Source organism: Penicillium crustosum (assembly GCF_028827405.1).
Source record: "Penicillium crustosum strain IBT 35664 chromosome Unknown utg000001l_segment0_segment0, whole genome shotgun sequence".
In the NCBI taxonomy this organism is placed as follows: Eukaryota; Fungi; Ascomycota; class Eurotiomycetes; order Eurotiales; family Aspergillaceae; genus Penicillium; species Penicillium crustosum.
Window position 1 is genome coordinate 8,532,171 of NW_026623122.1, and position 21,963 is coordinate 8,554,133.

Here is a 21,963-nt window from a genome sequence, read left to right on the forward strand (position 1 = left end):
TTATTCACGGATGTTATAATATTTGACGAGTGGGAAGAAGTAAAGGTCAGGGTGGATGATTAGCTACCTGAGGATGGTAATATTGATATTGGGCAAGCTTTGCGTGTCAGTCTTGAACTATATGGTTATGCTTTTGGGCGAAGGGGGTTTTCATAACGATCACTCGGTGATTCTCTCAAGGTCCCTTCAGCCCCACAGACGGATATTCCATTGATCTGGGCTCTATACGAGTACGGAGCAAGTGAACTGACTGTTTGACTTCGGATGGTAATTTGCCCGTGTCTCATTCTCATGTAGCACTACTCCGTAGCTTAGACTCGATTTTTGGATAGGACGGGGGAATACGTCGTGATAGGCCGAGGTGGGCCATTCCCCGCTTTAAATGAAGGAGGTGCATACTCCATACTCCGTGCATAACTCGAAGAAACTAAGCAACGCTAGCTGATGCCTCTTATTCTTAAGACTCCACCCAGGCCTTGACATTGGCATTGGCAGTCAGGCAAAGCTTTTCGTCCCTTTTTCACCTCCATGGAATGGACTGAGTTTCTGAAAATTTCAATATTCTAGAAAGGCTTCCTAGAGAAATATTTGTGGAAAAAAACCGTAAATAAACAACGCTTCTAAGCCTATTAATTAGAGCGAATACTAATACAATGTCCTTGTGATGCCCACCTTAGCGTTCTGTTCCGTACCCACTGAGGTTGCAACGCTAACCCTAATCCGGGGGAGGTTTCTACTGTGACTCCTACTAGATCAAGTAAGATCGGCGCTTCTATCTAGATGTAGTTTAGTGGCGTTTATACCCTTTTTCTACATACAAATTTCATCACATTGCATCGCAGGCTCGGTATTTCAGTTCGAAATACGAAGTAAATTTAATCATTTTCAATTGACAGGATGTTGAACTGGAGCTGTAATTGGTAGTGCATGCTGTCTCCATTCAAATCGCCCACTTTCTCTACATTTAAAACTGATATACCCACTACTTTCCTAGACAATTCAAGTAAACAGGGCCAATTTATACAGATAATTACAAATATGTCAGTTTGCAGGCCCGTAGAGGGGAAGATAGTTGTTGATTGGAGGAAGAGACAAGCTCTCAGGGCTATCCACAAATATCCCGGGCTACCAATTTGACAATCCAACCACCCATCTGAATTATCTGACTACCAAGCCTCCATCTCAATAAAGAGAATTAAACCTAACAATCGCCGAGCATTTCCCTTCTCCAGGGTAGCCAATTCAGTTCTTGTAGCACTTGACAGAGCTCAGTGAGCCCGAGGTGATGTCGTTGCTGCCACCGGCTTGGATATCACCGGTACCACCGCCATTGCAGGTGGTTGATCTACAAAAAGCACAAGTTAGCCAGAATCTCCCAAAACACAAGCGGGTAACATACTGCCAGAAGCGACAGCGGTAGCCATTAGGAATGCTAACGGATCTGACATTGTCCATGACGGGGCTGCCGTTCAGGTTGTCTGTTTGCAATCAATGAGTTAGCTATAATGGTGGCAAACTTGCAGGTTTAATATGCTGAAGGAGGGAAAGGGGTGGTATTGGGTTATGGTGGGTGTGGTCACGAACGGCAGTCATGTTGGATGTAGATCACAGGGGAAATGCAGGTTCCGCCCAAGTTGATGCTAGAGCAAATTTTAATAGTGATGCCCTCGTCTCTCGCCTCGAGTTCCACGGGCTCAGCGGCGGGCGCGGCGATGGCACCAATGGCGCTCGCGAGCATCAGGAAGGCAGGAGTAAAACGCATGGTGAATAATTTAGACAGGAAGTAAGTTGTCTTAGAGAAGTATGATAGTACGTATTCTCAGGCGAAGACGGTTCATTTTATACCCTGATATGGCTCCCTTTTGGCCCCCATTCCTGGCCCCCGGCCTAATGATCCATGTACACAAATTATGGACCAGCTAATAACCGAGGATGCAACATTACGTTGACCAGATGGAGGTACGGGGTCATTATCTAATAGAGGAAGGATATTGTCTTCTTCAAAGTCCTCAGGTCACAACATCTCCGTCAACTAGGATGGCATCCTCATCCTCAAAGTGAAGACACCAAACGCGAGACATTAAAGATAAAGAACGGTTTGGGAAGAGAAGGCAACCGAATTTGTTTGGACTCCTTGGAATTGTTAAAGATACACAGCCCCGGGCCAATCGCATAGATACGACCCCGAAGTACAGCAGCCACTAGTGGGAGTCCACGGGATGGCCCGCCCCACGACTCTTCCGCCAGCAACCGACGACGGGCCGCAGCACACACCCATGGGGCTTAAATAGAAACATACTCAAGGCTTAAGGCGTGATTCAGCATCATAATATGTATATCTAGGTAGAAATAAGATATATATCCACTTCCTAAGGGGAGGAGGAATCTTCAGCAGATTTTGGGGAATGTGGTCTTGTCTCAATTCGAACCGGCCCCTGCATAAATACAGCAAGCCAAGCTGAGCTAGCTGGCTACGTACTACGGCAATATCACATGGGCACTCTAACCAATAATCTTCGGAACGTACTGTTAGCAGGTAATGACAACCTCGAGCCGCTTCTCCCTCTCTCTATCACCCATGGCAATTTCGCCCCGAGTGTGGGGCGGATATTCAGTCCAAAAAAAGTGGATGGACGTTGCCGTGTTGAATTATCAACTTTGGAATTAAATAGTCAGTTACTACACTTATTTCACGTGTTTATTGCCCCTGGGATTCTGTCAATCAGTGCCCATAGCAATTAAAAAGAGACACCATTTCTACTAATATAGATCGGAGTTTGACAATCCCCCGAGAAGATCTACGGATCCATGGATCCTTAATAAAACTAGGTTTAGCCAATCATATTACGGCATCTTACGGCCGTACGAGAGAGCAGTGATATAGTCGGGGATATCACTACTGACCAATTCGTCTTAGAAATCAATTATGATAAATCGTTGATGTGTTTGTACAACGCAACTATAGATCTACCACTCCTATTATGCAGATACTTTTAAGAGTAAAAGCAAATGTAGAAGAACAAAAGATGTATGGATCTGCGATTTGGAGGCGGATTTGACTGGTTGTACTTTGCGGCCTCTTAAGGATCTCCGGCTGTAGCTCACTATGTCCTTTATCCTTTTGTCGGAATAATTGTTTGGTCCCTCTCATTATCTATCCCGAAGATGGTCCAGGGAATTGGATAGAGCGTACTTGAGGCGTAGTTTTTCATCATTCCACCTTACGCGTACATATGTGATGTGGCTCTCACGCGGGGATATATATATTATGTATTTGTTTGCTGCTGTGTTCAGGTTACTTCTCGAATGAAAAATTAGCTAGTTATTTCTACAAAAGAAAATTCCATAGTTAACCAAAACAAAATATCTTCATTCTAATCTGTATCTCGAGAAAATGTGAGAAAATCATCACTGCACAGTCAATCCTTGCATTGCAACGCCGTCAAAGAAAGATCAAAGCATAAAGCAATATTCCCAGGTTACCTATCTCTCTTCCTAATCTTGCATCCAGATTTCTAGTAATCAACATTGTTAAACGTCTTCAACCTCGAACTCAATTTGGTAAGCATTGTCGGCTCGAAAAACATGGATTTGTGTGATATGTTTTACCCCCTGGCCATATGCCCCCAAAATGAAATATGAGACCATCTTACCAACTTTAGTACCCAGCATTCCTTTGAATGCTGTTGCCTCGGAAGAATAGACTACACCCTGATCTCTTATAATGGGTCCAGGCCTGTACATGTGCTCCTCAATATATTCACTGGTGTCATTGTTCTCAATATCCAACACACAGATGTATCTCAGGGCATCAAGATCAAAGTCTCGTTGATAAGCAGCCTTGGTTAACTCGGATATGAAGGGATCCCCGGAATCTCGGTTTCTCTGCAAAAGCTCAAGTAAAATCACACCAGGTCCAGTTCTCCCTATCCAGGTAGTTCCAGTGGTGAAGTTCTTGAGTGATACTTGTCGATAAACGGATTCGGAATGGAGATGCAAGTCATTGTCCTCTGGGAAACCAATCTCCCTCATCCAATTCATATGCAATTCTGGTAGGAGCATAGGCTGATTGTGGAGAATCCATTCTGGAGAAGAGTGCAAATCTCTCCAAGTCAAACTGATTCTATTAACATCACAACCGGGATTAGTTGGGTCGCTCATCCATTGCTGTATCTCTTCCCCACGGGCTACATATCCAGTGCTCGGCGACATCGTGGCTTGAGCTGTAAGCTAGTTAGAGACTCACAATCAGGTAGTTGGTGAGATTTCTCGGTGACTCGAAAAGGCAGCGAAAATAATGTGGATGAGACTTGATGTTAAAGTGTATGACTGGATACTCGAGCAGCTTTATATACTTGCAACTCGAATATGAGAAATAGGAGAAAGCCTTTGTACAAGGAAATAAAATAAAGAGATCTAATAAGGACATTATAAACGAACACGAACATAACTGTAAAGACAATGAGGAATTGTTCCTTGTGACAAAGGCAAAATAATGTAGTGAACGAGTCAAAGGACTCGAAGGAAATATTGAAAACAGGGGCCCGGACTTTATTGATGTCTTTATATAGCATAAATCTAGTGTAAATCAATGAACAAGGGTCATTGAGCAAGTTTGTTGCATCTCTTGTGGCACCGAGATATTCAATTCGTTCTATCTGGCGCATGGAATGCAATATTATCTTTTATTGTGCAGCATTGTACGGAGTAGTATTTTACATATGGAGAGGATAAGACGTGTACTCCCCCCAAAGCCTCCTGATTGTCTATATCCATAGAGCAAGATAGATATGATAATATGATACCGCCATGAAGAGATAAGATGGGTGCTACCTGTGCTTAGGTGGTGAGAGACTCGGAACCCAACACTAACTATATCGACCCAGTTAAGAAGGTCGCGTGGGAAAAGGCCTCCAGGTCACAGAATAGAGAGTACCATGGGGCTAACTGGAAAAATGCGCCCCCTATCAAGCGCCTTACCACGATCAATCCTCCTCCTTCATTATGAGTCAACACGAACAGAGTTCCAGCCACGGTTGAGCCGATTATGTTTTGACATCTTCTAATATTTGCTTCTACTAACACCTTTCAAAGATACAGTGGCCGATGCACTTGACCGTTACTTTGTAGGCAAGAGACCGTATGATACTTGGGAGCTGGATGGCCCAACTATTTACCATCATCCCCATGGCACTCAGCGACTAGAGGTGGGGCGTGCTCAAAGTCGATCTTTACGGACTTACTACGATGCCGCACCTCAAGAAGAAGCTCAAGAAAAGGCATCCCGTCATAGCTGAGAGTGAGGAGAGCGATGCAGACTCACAGAGTGATCAAAGCCTAGAGAACGAGGAGGCACCGAGGAAGAGAATGAAAAAGATCGAGAACACGCCAATCCTGGCCACATCAAGGTCTACATCACGACGAACCCGTGCTGCAGTGGCGGGAAGTTCTTCCAACACTACGCCTAACTCCAATCGGCAGGAGACGAGCCAGGCCTCGGAAAATAAAAGGAAGCAGCCTTCCACAGGCGGAAACCCCAGAAGCAGCTAAGCATCATCGGAAGAATCTTAAATAGTACCTCGAGAATGTGATTTCTACGGGTGGCTAATGAGAATAACACCGCGGAGAAGAAATATACGAGTATAGAAATTTGACTTATGCAAGGTCATCATACAAGAATAGTCGGCCATACTGCCTCTGTCCTCGACAACACACACTTACTGACATAATATTTGGCCCCAATATAATGAAAAGTCACACATAGAAAAGTCTCTTACACAGAATATTCTTCTTCTGCCGTCTTTGTATACATCCAAAAGAGTATCCAAAAGAACATCCAAAAAGACCACAAAAAAAAAAAAAGAGATGACAAAGCCGTATAAGCGGCCGACTATTCTTGTATGTGTAAACGCAGAAGTCTTTTCGGAGAAATTTTATATGTATATTTGTTGTTGTTGTCGTTGGTGTTTCTCACGTCAACCTTTTTTCGGTTGGTGCACGTGATCTCAGCGTCTTCGTGGCTATTTGTGCGGTGGTAAAGTCACGCGAACGTAAGCGCTAGCCGCCAATGAAGCATAGTGGTAGGACAAGCCCTTGGCTTGATCTCGTACATATCATTGTCGTCCTAGAGGCGGACGACAGCAAAAAAAGAAAAGACTGGCCCGAGCCCGGGATTGAACCGGGGACCTCGCGCAATATTGCTTTGGGTGAACCCTAAGCGCGAATCATACCACTAGACCACCCGGGCAGTTGATATAAGATGAGCAGATAATTGACTACATGAAGCCTGTCCCGTAGGATCGAGTACAGAAAGTCCTAGCATATGCAGGCCACCATAGAAAGCAACCTCCACTACTCGATACCATGATCCAGAACCTTGCTGAGTTCGGCTCTGTAAGAGAAATTTATGAGACCACTCAAGGTAAAGAGAATGCAGTATTGATAAACCTCTGCATACGATCCTACTCCATAGCAGTACTACAAGGACTTGATATATTTCAACCGAGCAAGTACTCAGTATGAGGATATTATTAACATTAGGATACATGAAAAAAGGAAAATAGATCACAGAGACAACATGCTTCAGATATGCAGAAGAGATTAATTTGATCATTCATGTTCGTCGTGATGGCCGTAGCCGTTTTATGACAAGAAACAAAAATGCTCCAAAAAGGAAGGGAGCTTAGGGTTTGGCGAGTTGTTCCTTACGGAAGAACAGTAAGAATCCAGCACTGTAAAAAAAAAGTTAGAAATAATTCCAATGAGCGAAACAAGCAAAGGTAAGCATACCAAATCAACAACTGACAGAACAAAGCGACCCAGAACCAGGCATTAGCCAAGGAATGGGCACCCTGGGTCATGTCAGGAGAAATCGGGCCGGGGCCCACACGATTGGGGCCGAAGGCTCGGGCACAGATAGTCGCAATGGAACCCAGCACCTGAGACGCAATGAGAGCGAAACACATGTGGACTCGAGTAAGAGTCTGCAGAAGGATGATACCGAATCCAAGACCTTGGATGGAATCCAACACGCCCAGCCACAGCCAGAGACTGCGAGAGACGAGCGCACCGGAAGTATAGCTTCCAGCCCAGGGTAGGTAGTACCCGATGCCGGAGATGGCCCACCAGATTTGGATGAAGCGGGGTGCGCCCAGGCCACAGGCGAAGACGGGAAGGAACCAACTGTGCTTCTTGGAGAATTTGCTAACGATGAAGAGGAAGATGCACCAGACGAAGCCGAAGAAGACGATGCAGAGGAGGACGATCTGCCATGGGTGGGTGTGCTGGGAAGTCCATAGGACTGAAGGGAGATGTTAGTTTTGATCAGTGAGAGAGATTTGCAATCAGATGATTGAACTTACAGCTCCAGTTTCGACCGTATGGCGCACTGAGGAAGAAGTTCTGCAGGATGACTGCGACGAAGTTCCAGGCGACGATCTTTCTGCGAAAAAGGGACTTGTAGAATGACGGCACCTTGCCTGGCTTCTGGCGGTAGTAGTTGGGAAGACCCGTAGCCAACAGAGCACCGATAATACACAGGAAGACGGCGATGGGGTAACAGATCGCACTAGAATAACGTCAGTAAATAATTCAGGATATGATAAGTGTGCAGGGGCATGTACCTCATTTTCCAGCTATTGGCAATGCCAGTCTCAGCGCTCAAGAGACCCTCCGAAGAAGCCTTGGTCATGGTGGAACCCCAGTACCAGAGGGCAATAACGTAGACCTGCTGGATACCTTGGATAAGACAGGCACGGAAAATCCAGGTTTCAACTGGAGCACCTCCTTCATCACCGAAGTTGGAAGCGAAGAAGATGGATCCACTGGCGGAGGCTGCGGCATAGAAACCGGTGCCGACATTCTGGATCCATCCCCGGCTGAAGGAATCACTTTGCCAGTGGGCAGATCCAATCAAGAGGAACGCAAGACCATACAGGAACCAAGGAGTAGAAAGACAGACGACAGACTTGAAGTACCGGTACACAAGCCACCAGCACATGGATGCAATGGCATATGTTGTAGCAATTCCATACAACTTCTCCGCAGTCTGACCAACTTCACCTGTGAGCAGAGTAATCTGGTAGGAGTTTGCAGCGATAATCTGTCCAAGAGCGAGGAAAATGGAGTAGACCGGCCAATCTCCAATTTTGATCTGCATCCATTTCTTGAGTCCAGTGGGAGGGACATAGTCCTTTCCGAGAAGGAACTCATCATCCTGGAGAACATCTTCGTTGCTGTTCACGTTGGAGACGAGATCATCGTTGTAGAACATATTGTCGGGGGTGTCGGTGTTTCTTGAGGAATGGCGGATCGATGGCGTGGGAGATTTGCTGCGACCCAGTCTGGCGTTACGGAATCTGTCGAACCACTGCTGCTCACTCTTAATCAAGAACTCTTCAATACAAAGTTGAGACTCGGAGTTGGATCCGTTCAGGGCATCCAATTTCTTGTCAAACGTCTTGTAGTACTCGCCAGTGCTGTCCGTGAAGAAAGGATCAACCTTCTGTAGCTTGAAGTCCGTCTTGTTGCCGACAACGGAGTCCAAAGAGAGAACGGATGCGCTGCTGAGACGGTTGGACTGGGCAGCAAATGGCTGAGGGGGAAGAAGAAGGCTGTCTGCGTTCGGTGGTGTTCCCGGACTTCCTGGGCTCTCCAACGGAACCATGAACCTGGGATGCAAAGACTCTTGGCTGACTTCTCTTGTTGGAGAAGCCAAAGGAGAAGGCAAGTTTTGAGCACGGTCCCTTTGAGCGGCCTGAGCCCGTCGTCCTGCCTCGACTTGGGCTGGGGTAAGAGTGTATTCGTCGTCACCAAAATGGCGATTAGCTTCGTCGTCGCTACTATCATCGCCGTCGACATCAGTAGCTCCACTTTCATCGTGTTCTGCGATAGCCTCTCCTCCTTCTGCTCTTCTGCGGCGTCCAGCATGGCCGGGGCCTGAGCGGACACCCAAGGAGAGAGAACGGCTCAGTCCCGACTTCGGCTTCTCTGTGTCGTCCATGCTTGGATCCGCACTGTAGCTGACCTTCTTCTGCGGGGTCATGTTGTTCATTTGATTGAACGAGTAGCTGCTTTCTCTGGAATGCGCGAATGGAGAGTTCATGCCTGGTGAAGGCAGTCCATTACCGAGGTGAGTCATAGAGTTCATTGCTGAGCTGAGACTGCCAAATCCAGAAGAAGTGCCGGGTCGAATGCTGGTATTATTTGTCTTCACTTTGTTGTGAACCGCGATGGCAGTAGATTGGAGGATCTCAAGATCCTCAACCCATTGGGCAACAGGGAAACGCTGTTTCGCGGATCTGGCACGCATCATCGCACGGACAGATGTCTTGGAATTGAGGGCAGCCTCAATTGCAAGCTTGAATTGCATAAGGAGATGAGATGTCGAGATTGACTCCACGTTGTACCACCAACCAGGCATTTGACCAAGACCACCGACACGAGCTCCGATACCCAATGCACCCTTTCGACCAAACTCGACAGCAACCAGACCGAAGGGCTCGTCACGAGATGGGATCAAGGCGAACTCAGCACCAGAGAAGATGAAAGGCGGAAGTGCAGTGAATTCAGGCTTGGAGAAGACTCGTCCGGGATAGACTTTCATCATGTGGTCAAGCTTGAGGGCAGCGAATTTACCGTAAAGATCGATAACAGGACCAATACAGATCAACTGTACGTTGGGTCGAGCTTCGATAACAGCAGGCATTGCGTCGGCAATAAGATCAACACCCTTTTGCATAGACCAGCGACCGACAAAGACAAGCAGATCGGCATCAGGGTTTTGGTCGAGTCCAGCCCATTCCTGGGCCTGTCTCTTAAGCTCACCACGGCTAGCCTCGTATGTTGGATCCACGGTAATATCCGCCTCTTTAGTGGGCTCCTTTGTCCACTCACCGACATCAGACGGATCGGGGTTGGGCAGATTGCCGACCTTGTGCAAACCCCAGAAAATAGGATAACGAGCGTAGGACCGTTTACCGTACTTCTTAGAGACACCGACGGCACCGAAACCTTGCTGGTGAACACGGAGATAACTTGCACCGGCGTGGAGCAAGTTGAATACTTCACCGAATTGCACGTAACGACGAGCGACCTCTTCGTCCAGGTTGAAAACTGAGCAAACTTCCTCTTTTTCCTTGAGGGTTCGCATGGGCCAAAGACCCTGGAACTCGGCATTGTGCAAGGAAAGACAAGCGGGGATGGTTCTTGGCAGCAAGTAAAGAGGTGCGAGCGAACCGTGGTAATCGTTAATGTGGTAGGTGTCAATTGGGAATCGCTTAATGGCTTCCGCAACACACTGGTTCCATGCTGAATAGTACACAGCACTGTCAAGATCATCCATACGAGGAGGGTAGGGTTCGGTCTTCGACTGCTGACGGAACACTGGGGCATCAAGTAGGACGTAGGTGATATTGTTCAAGACGTGGTACTGGACTTCGACTTGGTAGGGGCTTCCGAGAATAGTGACTGTCATAGGCTCTGCCTGCTGGTCGATAGGGTAGTCGACACCTCCAACGCAAGGAACGACCCAGATCAAGTCTTGATGACCTAGGGTCTTACCCATGAGTTGGGCCATGACACCGAGACCACCGATCTTGATTTTAATGGCCCAATCCTCAATGTCATACTCCATGGTGGCAATTAGAACCATGCGTCGCTTTCCCGAGGCAAGAGCTCCGCCTAGAGCAGAAGTACTCTGCATGAAGCCGGATTTGTTGGCCAATCGCATAAGTGGGTTTGAGGCTGGATCCCTTCGACCAGCGCCCTTCACCTTGTTCCAAATTGCGAGGGGGATGTTTTGCTTCTCACTCACACCGACCTGGTTGAATTTTACCTTGTAGAAAGACTTCATGAAGATATACACACATCCAACGGCAGTGATGAATGGAATGATCCAGAATAACACGAACATGGCTATCTGTGATGATTGAGGTCCAACCGGATCAAGCCAGAAACGGAGAGTTCCGTCGTCGAAGTAGAGCTTGTGGGAGATGTAGCCTTTAGCCGGCGCAAGGGTGATGTTGATCAAGGTTGCGCTGAGAGCGGACGGCGGGCTTCGGTCCAAGATTGTGTCATTGTCAAGGTCACCCAGAACCCAGGTTTGATCAGGCTTTCCGTCTGGATTAATTCCCCACATGTTGAGCTGCCCGACTGCAGGCCATTCGGACGTGAAATGGTAGGACCAGACTCCGGTTGACTTGTCAAGCCTGATTCTGTTGTCAAGGCCTGCGTCGAATCCATACTGATTGTAAGGTCCGTTGAAGAAAGCATGGGGGAACCGTCGTGAGACAGGGTGATCCCAGTCTGCATCACCTTGCTGCACGTAGTCGCTGCTTCCGGTCAAACGACTCCAGTACTCGACACGTACATGCTCACCCTCCCACTCCTGATCCTTGGTTCCCGACCAGGGGAGCTTCGTAATGGTATCATTTCCACCTTTGTAATCTATCCAGTCGGAAAATGACGATGCCCAATTAGTAGAATAACGGTATTTATCCGCGCCAGCAGCATGATGCTGGAGGAAAAGATCGCCGTTTTCTTTCTTGTGGAGTAGACTGCTCGAATAGTTGGCGGTGTTGAATACCATAGGATTATCGATCTGGCCGATACGGAAGAGGAAGTGATCAACAGCGTGGGTAGAATCGGTTTTGTCGGTGTTTGTTACGTTGCTGACAGTCAATTTATGAACTCCGTTGTACACGCCAGTGAGATTTGCTGCCCACTTCCAAACACTCGGGATCTCCGCAGTCCAATTTGTCTGGATCATAGTAGGGATGGTTGTGCAATTGACAGAGTTGGAATTTAGCACTGGAACCTTCCCACTCTCTGTGGATGAAGTGAGGGTGACTGAATTGGTCACCGAGTCACAGTCCATCTCTTCCGAGAAGTAAAGCTCAATCGCTACATTCTCGGGGAGATTGGGCGCCACGGTAGAACGGAGTGGGTAATCATGGCCCGGGGTGAATTTGGTGATCGTGGGCCGAGGTGATTTGTATTTAGCGAGAGGAACGTATGCGCGGAACTCGTATGCCTTCATCGTTAGGCTTTCCGCACAGCCATTCAACTCCTTGGACCCATTGAAGCCGAGCTTACGCACTCCATCCACCAGTTTGATCTCATCGTACGGGTAGAAAAGGTTCTTGACGGTGATACCAGACGCAAACGGAGAGGTCAGGGTCTTGCTCGAATTAGCAGAAGTGCAGTCGAACTTGTATGTCCTTGTGTCATTCAGGTTCTGGTAAACAAGCCAGACGGGCTGGTTTTTGGCATCAGAACCCAGATCTTGCACCTGGGTGTTGACATCACGGTAAACGGACCACATTCCGGTCTCGGTGGCAGTACCGTTGGAACCAGGGTAGTAAACATACTCTGTTCTCTTTGACAAATTTCCAAGGGAATAACCGTCGTTGAGAACCGGGTACTGTTCGCGCAAGTGGTACATATGCTTAATAACATTTCGCAGAGGGTGCGAAGGGTCGCGGTGGTCGTAAGAAACTGTGACGTCCTTACAGCCATTTTTAGCAGCCGAAACAGGCCACTTGTAGTACTGAGATGACTGTAGGTGGAAGCAACCATGGGCCATCCATGCAGTTGCAGGCGACATAGGCTGTCGTCCATAAATGTAGTTCTCCGCGGTGGCGTCCAGGATATAGAAGTTCTGCTCTTCGCCCCAAGTAAGCAGTGGGATTCCGGGAAGCAACAAGGTTGTCACGAAAGTTCCGAGTAACCCTCGGTGCGTACCATTGGCAATCGATGGCCAGCGGAAGACATCTTGATTCATCGAACCAAACATGTGCCGAGGGTCGAACTTTCCGGTGTTAGCATTGATCAGATCGTTTGACCTCAACATATAATCCCAGCCCTCAACCCAGTCATCGGGCGCATCATAACCAGCCGAAAGTTGGCCGTCCATGCCGAGGAATCGAGTCAAGGCACGATATGTCGTATAGTGGAAGGCCGCACTGTCGATGGCTTCATGCCCCGCTTCCCGCAAGAAGTACTGGGCAGAGGACTCATTTGTCAACTTGAGTGTGGCGGCTGAGTTATCAGGCCACTGGTTACGCTGTCTACCCCTTCCGAGGTAGATAGAACCGAAGTCATTTCCACCTGTAATTTCGCCAGTGATAAAGAAGTTTTCCTTTCCGACCGCGCGCGCGCATTCTCGGTAGGCAGCGGACATGTCTCCCAGGGCATCCACAGTGGCTTGTGTGCCCTTATCATAACGGAAACCATCAATATCGAGAGACTGGATGATCATGCAGGAGTGCCGGATCAATCTTTCGCGCACACTCGGGTTCCATTCTCGGAGACGATCCTGAACGGAGGCGAACTTAGCCAGCTGTCGCTTCCAATCAGGCCACACACCGAAAGCCTCAATATCACCATACTGGTCGAAGTCACTGTTGTAACATCCAACCAAGCCCGCGGTCTCAGATTCATTCACGGGGAATCCATCTTCGAACCAGAATCGAGGGTAGTCACAGGTCGCGTTGTAGTCACCAACTCCAATACTGAAGTCTTTGTACTGCCGTTCAGTCTTGTATTGTGTATGGTATTCTTTCTCCGAGAATGGCGTTGATGTGTTGAGATGGCCTTCGAATCCGATCAAGTCACCCATTCTGCATATACTTGGTTAACCCTGCTTCCTCATTTCCGCATACGGGGACAAAACTTACGTCGCAATGGTATTGTCGAATAAGACATACATCCCGCGCTTGTGGATTTCGGTGATGGCGTCTCGCCAAACCTGAAGAGTACCAAAATGCGCGTCGAGAATAGTTGTATCCAAAACTCCATATCCGTCCGAAGTCCACGGCTGGTTCAGCAAAGAGGTTCCTACAATATAGATACCCTGGATATTGTGAGCATGTTTCCCTGTCACTAGAAGATCAAGAATGAGAACAAACCTTGATTCCCATTCCTTGGAGATAATCCAGCGAATCAACAAAGCCAGCCACATCACCACCATGGCGAATGCGCTGGTCGACATCATGCTCAAAGGTGGTACCGTTTGCGTTGTCATTGGTAGGATCACCGTTCACGAAGCGATCCAAGAAGAAAGAGTAGAACGGGAACCGCCAGTTGTCTGGGGAGGGGTTGTATTTCCCCTCATGGCCAGGCCATGTTCCCCAGTAATCTGCCGGGTTGGTGGCCGTCTTATTTGTATTGAGGTTATAATCGAGGTAGGCCTCGTCGTAGGGCCATGCTGTGACAGTCGTCACAAGAAGTGAGACCAGCCCGCTGGCGAGTGACCACTTCATGGCTAGTACTGACTGAGCGGAGCTGTCGAGTGATCGTCGCGCGCCTCAGGCAGTGCGGATCTCCCCGCTGGGATGAGATGACAAGCACTCTATGAAAGAGATGGAGTTGCGTAGCTCTCAATTGCCATGGAGCAGTGAAGTGTGGGTATCTTGTGGAGGTCACGACACAAATTCCTAGCAGGAGGCGTCGATGGTGGCAGTATGTCAAAAAAAGAGAAAGAGATAACGACAGGCGGAAGAAGCAAACGAGCGAACGAAGGACGAGGTATGAGGGATGAAGATTGTAAACGAAGGAGGAATCGAATGTGGAAGTGAGAAAGAAATGATCACATAACACCAGTGCGCAGTTCTAAAGTGCTAGGTGGTAAAAGGCTAGGCGCATTGAAGCTCAAGATAAAAATAAAAGCGGATGAGACAAACCCCATATCAATTTTAGAGCCCCAGACCGTATTGGAGTATTGGATAATCTTGGGTTCCAAGGCTGAGGCCTCGGTAATTTTTGTTTATTTGGCTATTTCTGATTAATTTTATGCGTAATTTTACTTCATTTTCCCTTTTGGATATACATTTATCATTATTTTATTTTTTGCTCTCTCTTCTGTGTCTTGGCATCAAATGGGACTGGTGGCGACCAATACCACTAGAATACACCAAGAGAAGTAGCTCGGCATTCTCCTTCGAATAGGAAACCCGTTTCGTTTAAAGGATTAATAACTGGAGCCTGCCAACGGAGCTACCCGATTAGCATGAACGTTCTATATATACTATTGGATTCGACCCATAGCGCCACTTGCCACTTGGCAGACCCTGGATGGTATCTTTACAACCGTCGCCATTGTAAGGATCGTTATCGCGGGGACCTGGCATTGTTTTATAGACTCATGGTGCCTGGCATACCAGTCCAACTCTGTGAAAGTTGATGAAGAAGCTTAGATAGTGAGACATGCATACAGAGTCAGCATTATGGATAACTTTCACGTCTGCCGACTACCTAGGTATTCCAGGGAAAAAGTTCTATTCTACCGGTGATTTTCCAGACCCGCAACTCTCAACCTATGACAATGTCGATATACGGTCTCGGTCAGGACCCGCGTGGATTTGGGGCCGAGATCCTGATAGCCCGACCCGTCCGATTGGGTATCAAGGTGAGACCCGCCCCCACTTGGTGTTGTAGGACCGGGGGTCATATACGAGATAGTGTATGGCGCTTGTTTTTTTCAATTTCTTCAATCCTTGTTTTCGCCGAAGGGTTTTTTTTTTCCCTTTTTTCCCTTTTTTTCGGTTCCCTAAGGACTCAACCATGGGGCGAGGATGTATAAATATACCTAAATATATCCTTCTAAGGTTTACTATGAGAGCCAATGGCGAACAAGAAGTAACGTCATGACGGATATGTTGTAGGTGCCTAGGCAACTTCTATGAAACCAATAGGTACCTATATACCTAGGTATGTATCCGGCGTGTCCGACCCCATTTTATTTTATTCTTCTTCGAGTCCAACCTTGAAAGTATACAAGATAAAATATGCAAAACAGAAATCTCTGCTTTAATCTCCACATGGCTAGACATCCCTGTAATACCATGTATTTACCGTGATTGCAAGTTTGGTATCACCGCCACTTCACACGGAAGTCCGGAAGCTGTCAACAGGCGAGAATGGCGGAGAAAATCTCGTACAGCCACCTATACTCCGTACGGAGCAGTCACTTATCTCGCAGTACTTATCTCTGTTCGTTTCACACATTTTCACTCCTTTTTTTTTTTTTTTTTTTTTTTTTATTCTTTTTTCTTCTTTTTCGTTGCGTTGGCCATGGTATACTCATTGCAGTACTTGCATATCTAGTAAAAAGTAAACAACTCAAGTCAAAAAGGGTAACATAATATCATTTCCACCACAGACCCCATTATTAAAACTTCTAACAACCTGTCTCACTATCTCATCTCTCGTATTCAAGACCTGGACAGCTCCAGGGCCAAAGCGCTTGGTGTACTCCGTACGGAGTATAAATTCACGGTATGTACTGCATACAGTACGGAGTACCAAAAGTACTATCTATAGCTTTGTGAGCTGATTTTGTGGACATGCAGAGTAACGTCGCTAGTCTTTTAAATTGATGGTACCTTGTCTTAGATGATTGGACCATCGAAACTTTGTGATTTCTCCTTGTGATGGATAAACTTGTTCCTGAGATTAGGGCAGCCACTCCACGTGATAAGAAGCAAGAACAACCAATTAACCGCAAGGCCAGCAAGCCCAGTGTGGACGCGGTGCCTGGTACCTGACAGCACTAAAATGACTCCTGGATTCGGTATCGGGTTTGTTCCAATAGTATAATTACTAGTGTGTCAAATCTCCTTCTCTTTCCCCCCTCATGTGTACACCATAATCAAACTAAACTTGGCTTCTGCAGCCCCCGCCTAAGGTGTAGATAGAATGTGAATCCACTGGTGTAGTTCTTCAAGCTTGAAAGCCACCATAATTATAGCTTTCTTTCCTTCTAAATCCTGGGGAATACTAACAGATATATGCCGGTAGCCGGGTAAGTCGCATGGGAATCAGGTCTATTAATCTAGCTTATCCCGACGCAAATTACATTCATAATATGTACCTAGATAAGTCGGTCCACTACGTACATAAAACACATGTCTCTCCGAAATAATATAGCGTGTGTTTGTGGGGAGGGGGGGTTCCAACGCTATGTATGTATGGATCGACGACAGAACCTTGGAAGGCTTGCCACCTGACTAGCCCTTGCCTACTCGCAAATTTCCCCGACCTTCTCCTCTCTGGTATCCAATTTCTGCTTTCTTTGCCTCCTCTCGTTCTCAGTTTATGGCTTAAGTCCAAATGTCACTCGTTTATCTCTCTTTCCGGCCATCTTTGTGCATTCGTCAGCTAAACAAGTCACTCTTTATTTGAAACATCAGCACTCTCTTTTTCTCCTCTTCCGATCGACCCGTCACACAAATACGAGCTGCCATGATGTCACGATCGACCATCCGCCATTTGGCAGGGCTCCTTTTGATCACGAGCCTCATTTCCTCGGTATCTGCTGCCAGGACAGCCGACTGGAAGCCCAGATCGATATACCAGACTATGACAGATCGTTTCGCTCGCACAGACGGATCAACAACAGCACCATGTAACACCACGGCGGGCTTTTACTGTGGAGGAACATGGCGAGGAACTATTGACCATCTCGACTACATCCAAGGAATGGGATTTGATGCTGTGATGATCTCCCCCATCATCGAGAACATCCATGGCCAAGTCTCCTATGGCGAAGCCTACCACGGCTACTGGCCATTGAACTTTGACAATCTTAACTCTCATTTTGGCTCACACCAAGACTTGCTCGACCTCAGTGCTGCTGTCCACTCCCGGGGCATGTACTTAATGATGGATACGGTGATCAACAACATGGCCTACATCACGAATGGCAGCAATCCTGCCACAAATATCGACTACTCCGTCTTCACACCTTTCAATAACGCTGACTATTTCCATCCCTACTGCAAAATCTCAGACTGGAATAACATGACCAATGCTCAGCTGTGCCAGACAGGCGATAATTATGTGCCCCTGCCGGATCTTTACACAGAGCACGAGGATGTGCAACAGCTCATGATCAAATGGGCAAACAAGGTCATCAAGACTTACTCCATTGACGGACTCCGGATTGATGCCGCCAAGCACGTCAACCCAGGCTTTCTGGAGAACTTTCGCAAGGGTGTCGACATTTTCATGACCGGAGAAGTTCTTGAAGGAGCAGTCAGCATCATGGAAGATTACCAGACCAACTACATCGACAGTTTGCCAAATTATCCGATCTATTTCGAAATCCTAGCTGCTTTTACCAATGGCAACACGTCCCTATTGGCGCAAGCAGTGGAAAACATGAGAATCTCGATGCCAGATGTCAATGCTATGACCTCTTTCTCTGAAAATCACGACAAACCTCGAATCGGTAGTTATTCCAAGGACATGGCGGTATGTGTGCCCTTCTCGGGTTGAATGATCCCTTTAGTTAATTATGATACTTTTCAGATGGCCAAAAATGTCCTGGTGTTTACCATGCTGTTCGATGGAATCCCGATGATCTATCAAGGCCAAGAGCAACACCTGTCGGGAAACAGTGTGCCGGTCAATCGAGAAGCCATCTGGCACACCAAATACGACACCAACGCGGAGCTCTACAAGCTGATCGCAAAACTGAATCGCATCCGGAACCACGCAGCCCACTTGGGCACAGACTACTTCGATGACTCGACTCACACGATCTTCCAGGGTGGTAGTGAACTTGCTTTCACAAAAGGTGTCCAGGGTCGACAGGTGGTCATGGTATTGTCTACTCAACCCTCCACCAGTACAGCCTACCAAATCGACATGGCAGTCAGCTTTAATGCCGGTACGGCAGTGACGAACGTTCTGGACTGTACGAACTATACTGTCGACAACCAGGGCATGTTGCATGTTCCTATGAACAAGGGAGAGCCTCGGGTTTTCTACCCCACGAAGTACATGGACGGTATTGGTCTTTGTGGCTACCCTGAGTCGAACGTTTCTCTCACGACGTTAAGGACTCAAAGTTCGACGGGAGCTGGCATCCGAACTATCAGTGGCACCGGTCTAGCTACTCTCCTGCTAGTAGTGGTGAGCGGCATGTTCGTGACGTTCCTTTGAGAGAAATGCACCGAAAAACCTTCGCTCTTCCTGTTCTTATTCTGGTCTTTATCTTTTCCCATATTTTTCCATATTTTTTTCGATTGTGGTGAGCTGTATTGATGGCTCGGCTTGGTTCGCGGAGATATCCTTTCATGTGCGATATTTTTTGGTTATCTAGTTTTATTTTGGCGATATTTTTGGTCTTTTCCTGTTCATACATTGGCCCTTGTATCATTATGAGTTTTTGCCGTTATTTCCTTCAACATTTACATGTCATGCATTATGGCGGCGGAAGCCAATCAAATTTGGGTGGAGTTTCTAGTTTCTAGAAAAGTCCCAATGTTCGTTCCATGGATGAAAATTTCGACTGAGACATTTGGATAATTCCCGACTAATCCAAAATTGGAGATCCACCTTGCCACCTTGCCAAACCTGCCTTAAACTTGTACCTTACACCGTTTGCCGATTAAAAATAGTTCGCCCCACATCCGGACCCTAACCGCAAAAGGGATGTGCATATCCCGCAAGTTTTGTAATCCATAGCTTGACGTAGCTTGACATAGCTTGACTTGTCATTTACATCGCAACAAACCCGAGATGCCCTTCCTGTGGTGTGGATCTCGACAGAAAGGCCAGAAATGGAAACAGATTGAAGGTCAGTCTCCCCCTGGAAAACGGGTTTCAACCCCCTAATTCGAATACATGGTACAGAAGCAGCTGCAAATCTAGAACAGCTGCCATCGTGGACTGCTCCAGATAACTCGCTCATACTACAAGCCTTTGAATGGCATGTTCCCGCCGACCGGCAGCATTGGCGCCGTCTGCAGAATGCCTTGCCAGAGTACAAGGCCATTGGCGTTGATCAGATCTGGATTCCTCCTGGATGCAAGGGAATGGATGCCAATGGTAATGGCTATGACATCTATGACCTATATGATCTTGGGGAGTTCGATCAGAAGGGTGCAGTCCCTACGAAATGGGGTACCAAGCGCGAACTTGAAGACCTGATGTGCCAAGCGCAAAACTTGGGCATTGGTGTAATCTGGGATGCTGTCCTCAATCATAAAGCTGGAGCCGACTATCCAGAGTCCTTCCAAGCTGTCAAGGTAGATCCTAAACGTGAGTTATCCGAAGAGTAATTTGCGTCGATGTTTAATTCATCATGGGCCTTCGGCCATTCACTGACTGAAAAGAACAGGACGAGACCTGAACATATCTAAGCCGACAGAAGTCAATGGCTGGACAGGCTTTGACTTCGCCGGTCGCAATGACATGTACAGCTCAATGAAGTACCACTGGCAACATTTCAGCGGTGTCGATTGGGACGACAAGAGCAAGCAGAGTGCGATCTACAAGATCGTCGCATCTAACAAGGATTGGGCGCAAGATGTCTCCACCGAGTATGGAAACTATGATTATCTGATGTTCTCCGATCTGGACCTTGCACACCCGGAAGTCCGCGCAGATCTTCTGCAATGGGGAACGTGGATCACCAAATCCCTGAGCCTCAATGGAATGCGACTTGATGCCGCCAAGCATTTCTCAACCGAGTTCCAACGCGCCTTCGTGCAATACGTCCGGAAAACCGCCAACCCGGACTTCTTCGCGATAGGAGAGTTCTGGACTGGACATTTACCGTCTCTTCTAGGTTATCTCGAGCAGGTGGAGTACGATCTCATTGCATACGATGTACCTCTCCTGGAGCGGTTCTCCAAGTTGTCCCATGCACAGGCACCAGACCTTCGCGGGATTTTCAAAGATACACTGGTACAGTGTCGGCCGGACCACGCTGTGGTAAGTTTCTCGATGCCCGACGCCCGACGAGTAATACCTAGCTAACTTCTCTCAAGACCCTTGTCGCCAATCATGATACGGTAAGTACCAACAAATGGCTGGATCTTGGCATATTTAAATCTTTAATCTAACTCATCGCAGCAACCAGGACAAATGCTTGAGGTGAGGCAACTAGTTTCCCGTTTATACGAACTGACCATAGCTAACGAACGCCTAGACCCCGGTATCACCAACCTTCAAATTACTAGCATACGCCCTGGTCCTCCTCCGCAAAGACGGTCAGCCATGCGTATTCTACGGTGACCTGTACGGTATCCGAGCAAATGTGGATAGCCCAATGACACCAAGTTGCAACGGCCACCTGCCCGTATTAACGCAAGCCCGCAAACTCTACGCCTACGGCGAACAGCAAGATTACTTCAACCAACCCAACTGCATAGGTTCGCTTAACCCTTGCCCCACTAGCTGCTGAGCCCCATTACGGGGGGGAACACCAACTCACCTGTCCAAATCTAACTGCGATACAGGATTCGTTCGCTACGGAAATGCCCGTCACCGATCCGGACTTGCGTGCGTTATCAGCAACGCTGGTCCGGGCGCGCAGCGCATGTATGTTGGTCAACAGCATGCACATGAGCAATGGACCGATATTTTACATCCCAACATGAAACCTGTCATTATCAACAAGGATGGCTATGGAAATTTCGGTGTTCAGAGGATGAGTGCTAGTGTCTGGGTTGATTCGGCTACAGTACACCGGGATAATCTCAAAAGGGACTTGTATGTATACGTTCCACCCCTTCGCCCGGATACCGCTTTAGGTTGTGGCTTGATGGCTAACTTTTTCTGTGTCTAGTAATGTCAATATCTACGATAACTAATCTTTTTTGTTGGGCGCAAGGCACACCTCAGCGTCTTCGGGGCTCTGCGGGTTTTCCGATGTGGAAATTATGTACGGACTACTCCGTATGTTGTACAATAATATTTGTGATAACCCTTTTTGCATTGCATTTTTCTCGTATCCGCTAAACCGTAAGACCTCAAAAACTAAAAAAACTAAAAGTACTAATTCGGATCTGACTACTCCGTAATTCAGCTACAACTACATCATTTTGTCGGTTAATGCGATAATACTGCGCCCGCAGGTTTTGGGTGAGACACTCATTTTATCGCCCCCAATAATACTCCCACTTATGGTTTATTTAGCGTCTAGTCCGAGCCCCTATTGACAGATGTCTCAAT

At 47.4% G+C, this 21,963-nt stretch overlaps 6 protein-coding genes across 6 annotated transcripts; 3 read left to right on the forward strand and 3 right to left on the reverse strand.

Moving 5' to 3' along the window:
• Positions 1-1,242: 1,242 nt before the first annotated feature.
• On the reverse strand, positions 1,243-1,762 carry N7487_003161 (uncharacterized protein; the record flags this gene model as incomplete). Its single annotated transcript, XM_056870908.1, has 3 exons — positions 1,243-1,345; positions 1,400-1,478; positions 1,585-1,762. The coding sequence occupies 3 exons, from the start codon at positions 1,760-1,762 to the stop codon at positions 1,243-1,245; spliced, it is 360 nt and encodes a 119-aa protein (XP_056735692.1).
• A 1,769-nt stretch (positions 1,763-3,531) lies between these two features.
• Positions 3,532-4,212, reverse strand: N7487_003162 (uncharacterized protein; the record flags this gene model as incomplete). The annotated part of the gene is made up of 1 exon (XM_056870909.1): positions 3,532-4,212. One exon carries the CDS (start codon positions 4,210-4,212, stop codon positions 3,532-3,534), a length of 681 nt encoding a protein of 226 aa, XP_056735693.1.
• Positions 4,213-5,247: 1,035 nt separating this feature from the next.
• N7487_003163 (uncharacterized protein) lies at positions 5,248-5,550 on the forward strand (the record flags this gene model as incomplete). Its single annotated transcript, XM_056870910.1, has 1 exon — positions 5,248-5,550. The coding sequence occupies one exon, from the start codon at positions 5,248-5,250 to the stop codon at positions 5,548-5,550; it is 303 nt and encodes a 100-aa protein (XP_056735694.1).
• Positions 5,551-6,682: 1,132 nt separating this feature from the next.
• On the reverse strand, positions 6,683-14,261 carry N7487_003164 (uncharacterized protein; the record flags this gene model as incomplete). Its single annotated transcript, XM_056870911.1, has 6 exons — positions 6,683-6,731; positions 6,790-7,300; positions 7,362-7,567; positions 7,623-13,619; positions 13,677-13,852; positions 13,908-14,261. The coding sequence occupies 6 exons, from the start codon at positions 14,259-14,261 to the stop codon at positions 6,683-6,685; spliced, it is 7,293 nt and encodes a 2,430-aa protein (XP_056735695.1).
• A 2,980-nt stretch (positions 14,262-17,241) lies between these two features.
• On the forward strand, positions 17,242-18,945 carry N7487_003165 (alpha-amylase; the record flags this gene model as incomplete). Its single annotated transcript, XM_056870912.1, has 2 exons — positions 17,242-18,252; positions 18,310-18,945. 2 exons carry the CDS (start codon positions 17,242-17,244, stop codon positions 18,943-18,945), a joined length of 1,647 nt encoding a protein of 548 aa, XP_056735696.1.
• A 579-nt stretch (positions 18,946-19,524) lies between these two features.
• N7487_003166 (alpha-amylase) lies at positions 19,525-21,602 on the forward strand (the record flags this gene model as incomplete). The annotated part of the gene is made up of 8 exons (XM_056870913.1): positions 19,525-19,582; positions 19,639-20,046; positions 20,126-20,721; positions 20,778-20,801; positions 20,863-20,883; positions 20,939-21,161; positions 21,249-21,501; positions 21,578-21,602. 8 exons carry the CDS (start codon positions 19,525-19,527, stop codon positions 21,600-21,602), a joined length of 1,608 nt encoding a protein of 535 aa, XP_056735697.1.
• Between the last annotated feature and the right edge of the window lie 361 nt (positions 21,603-21,963).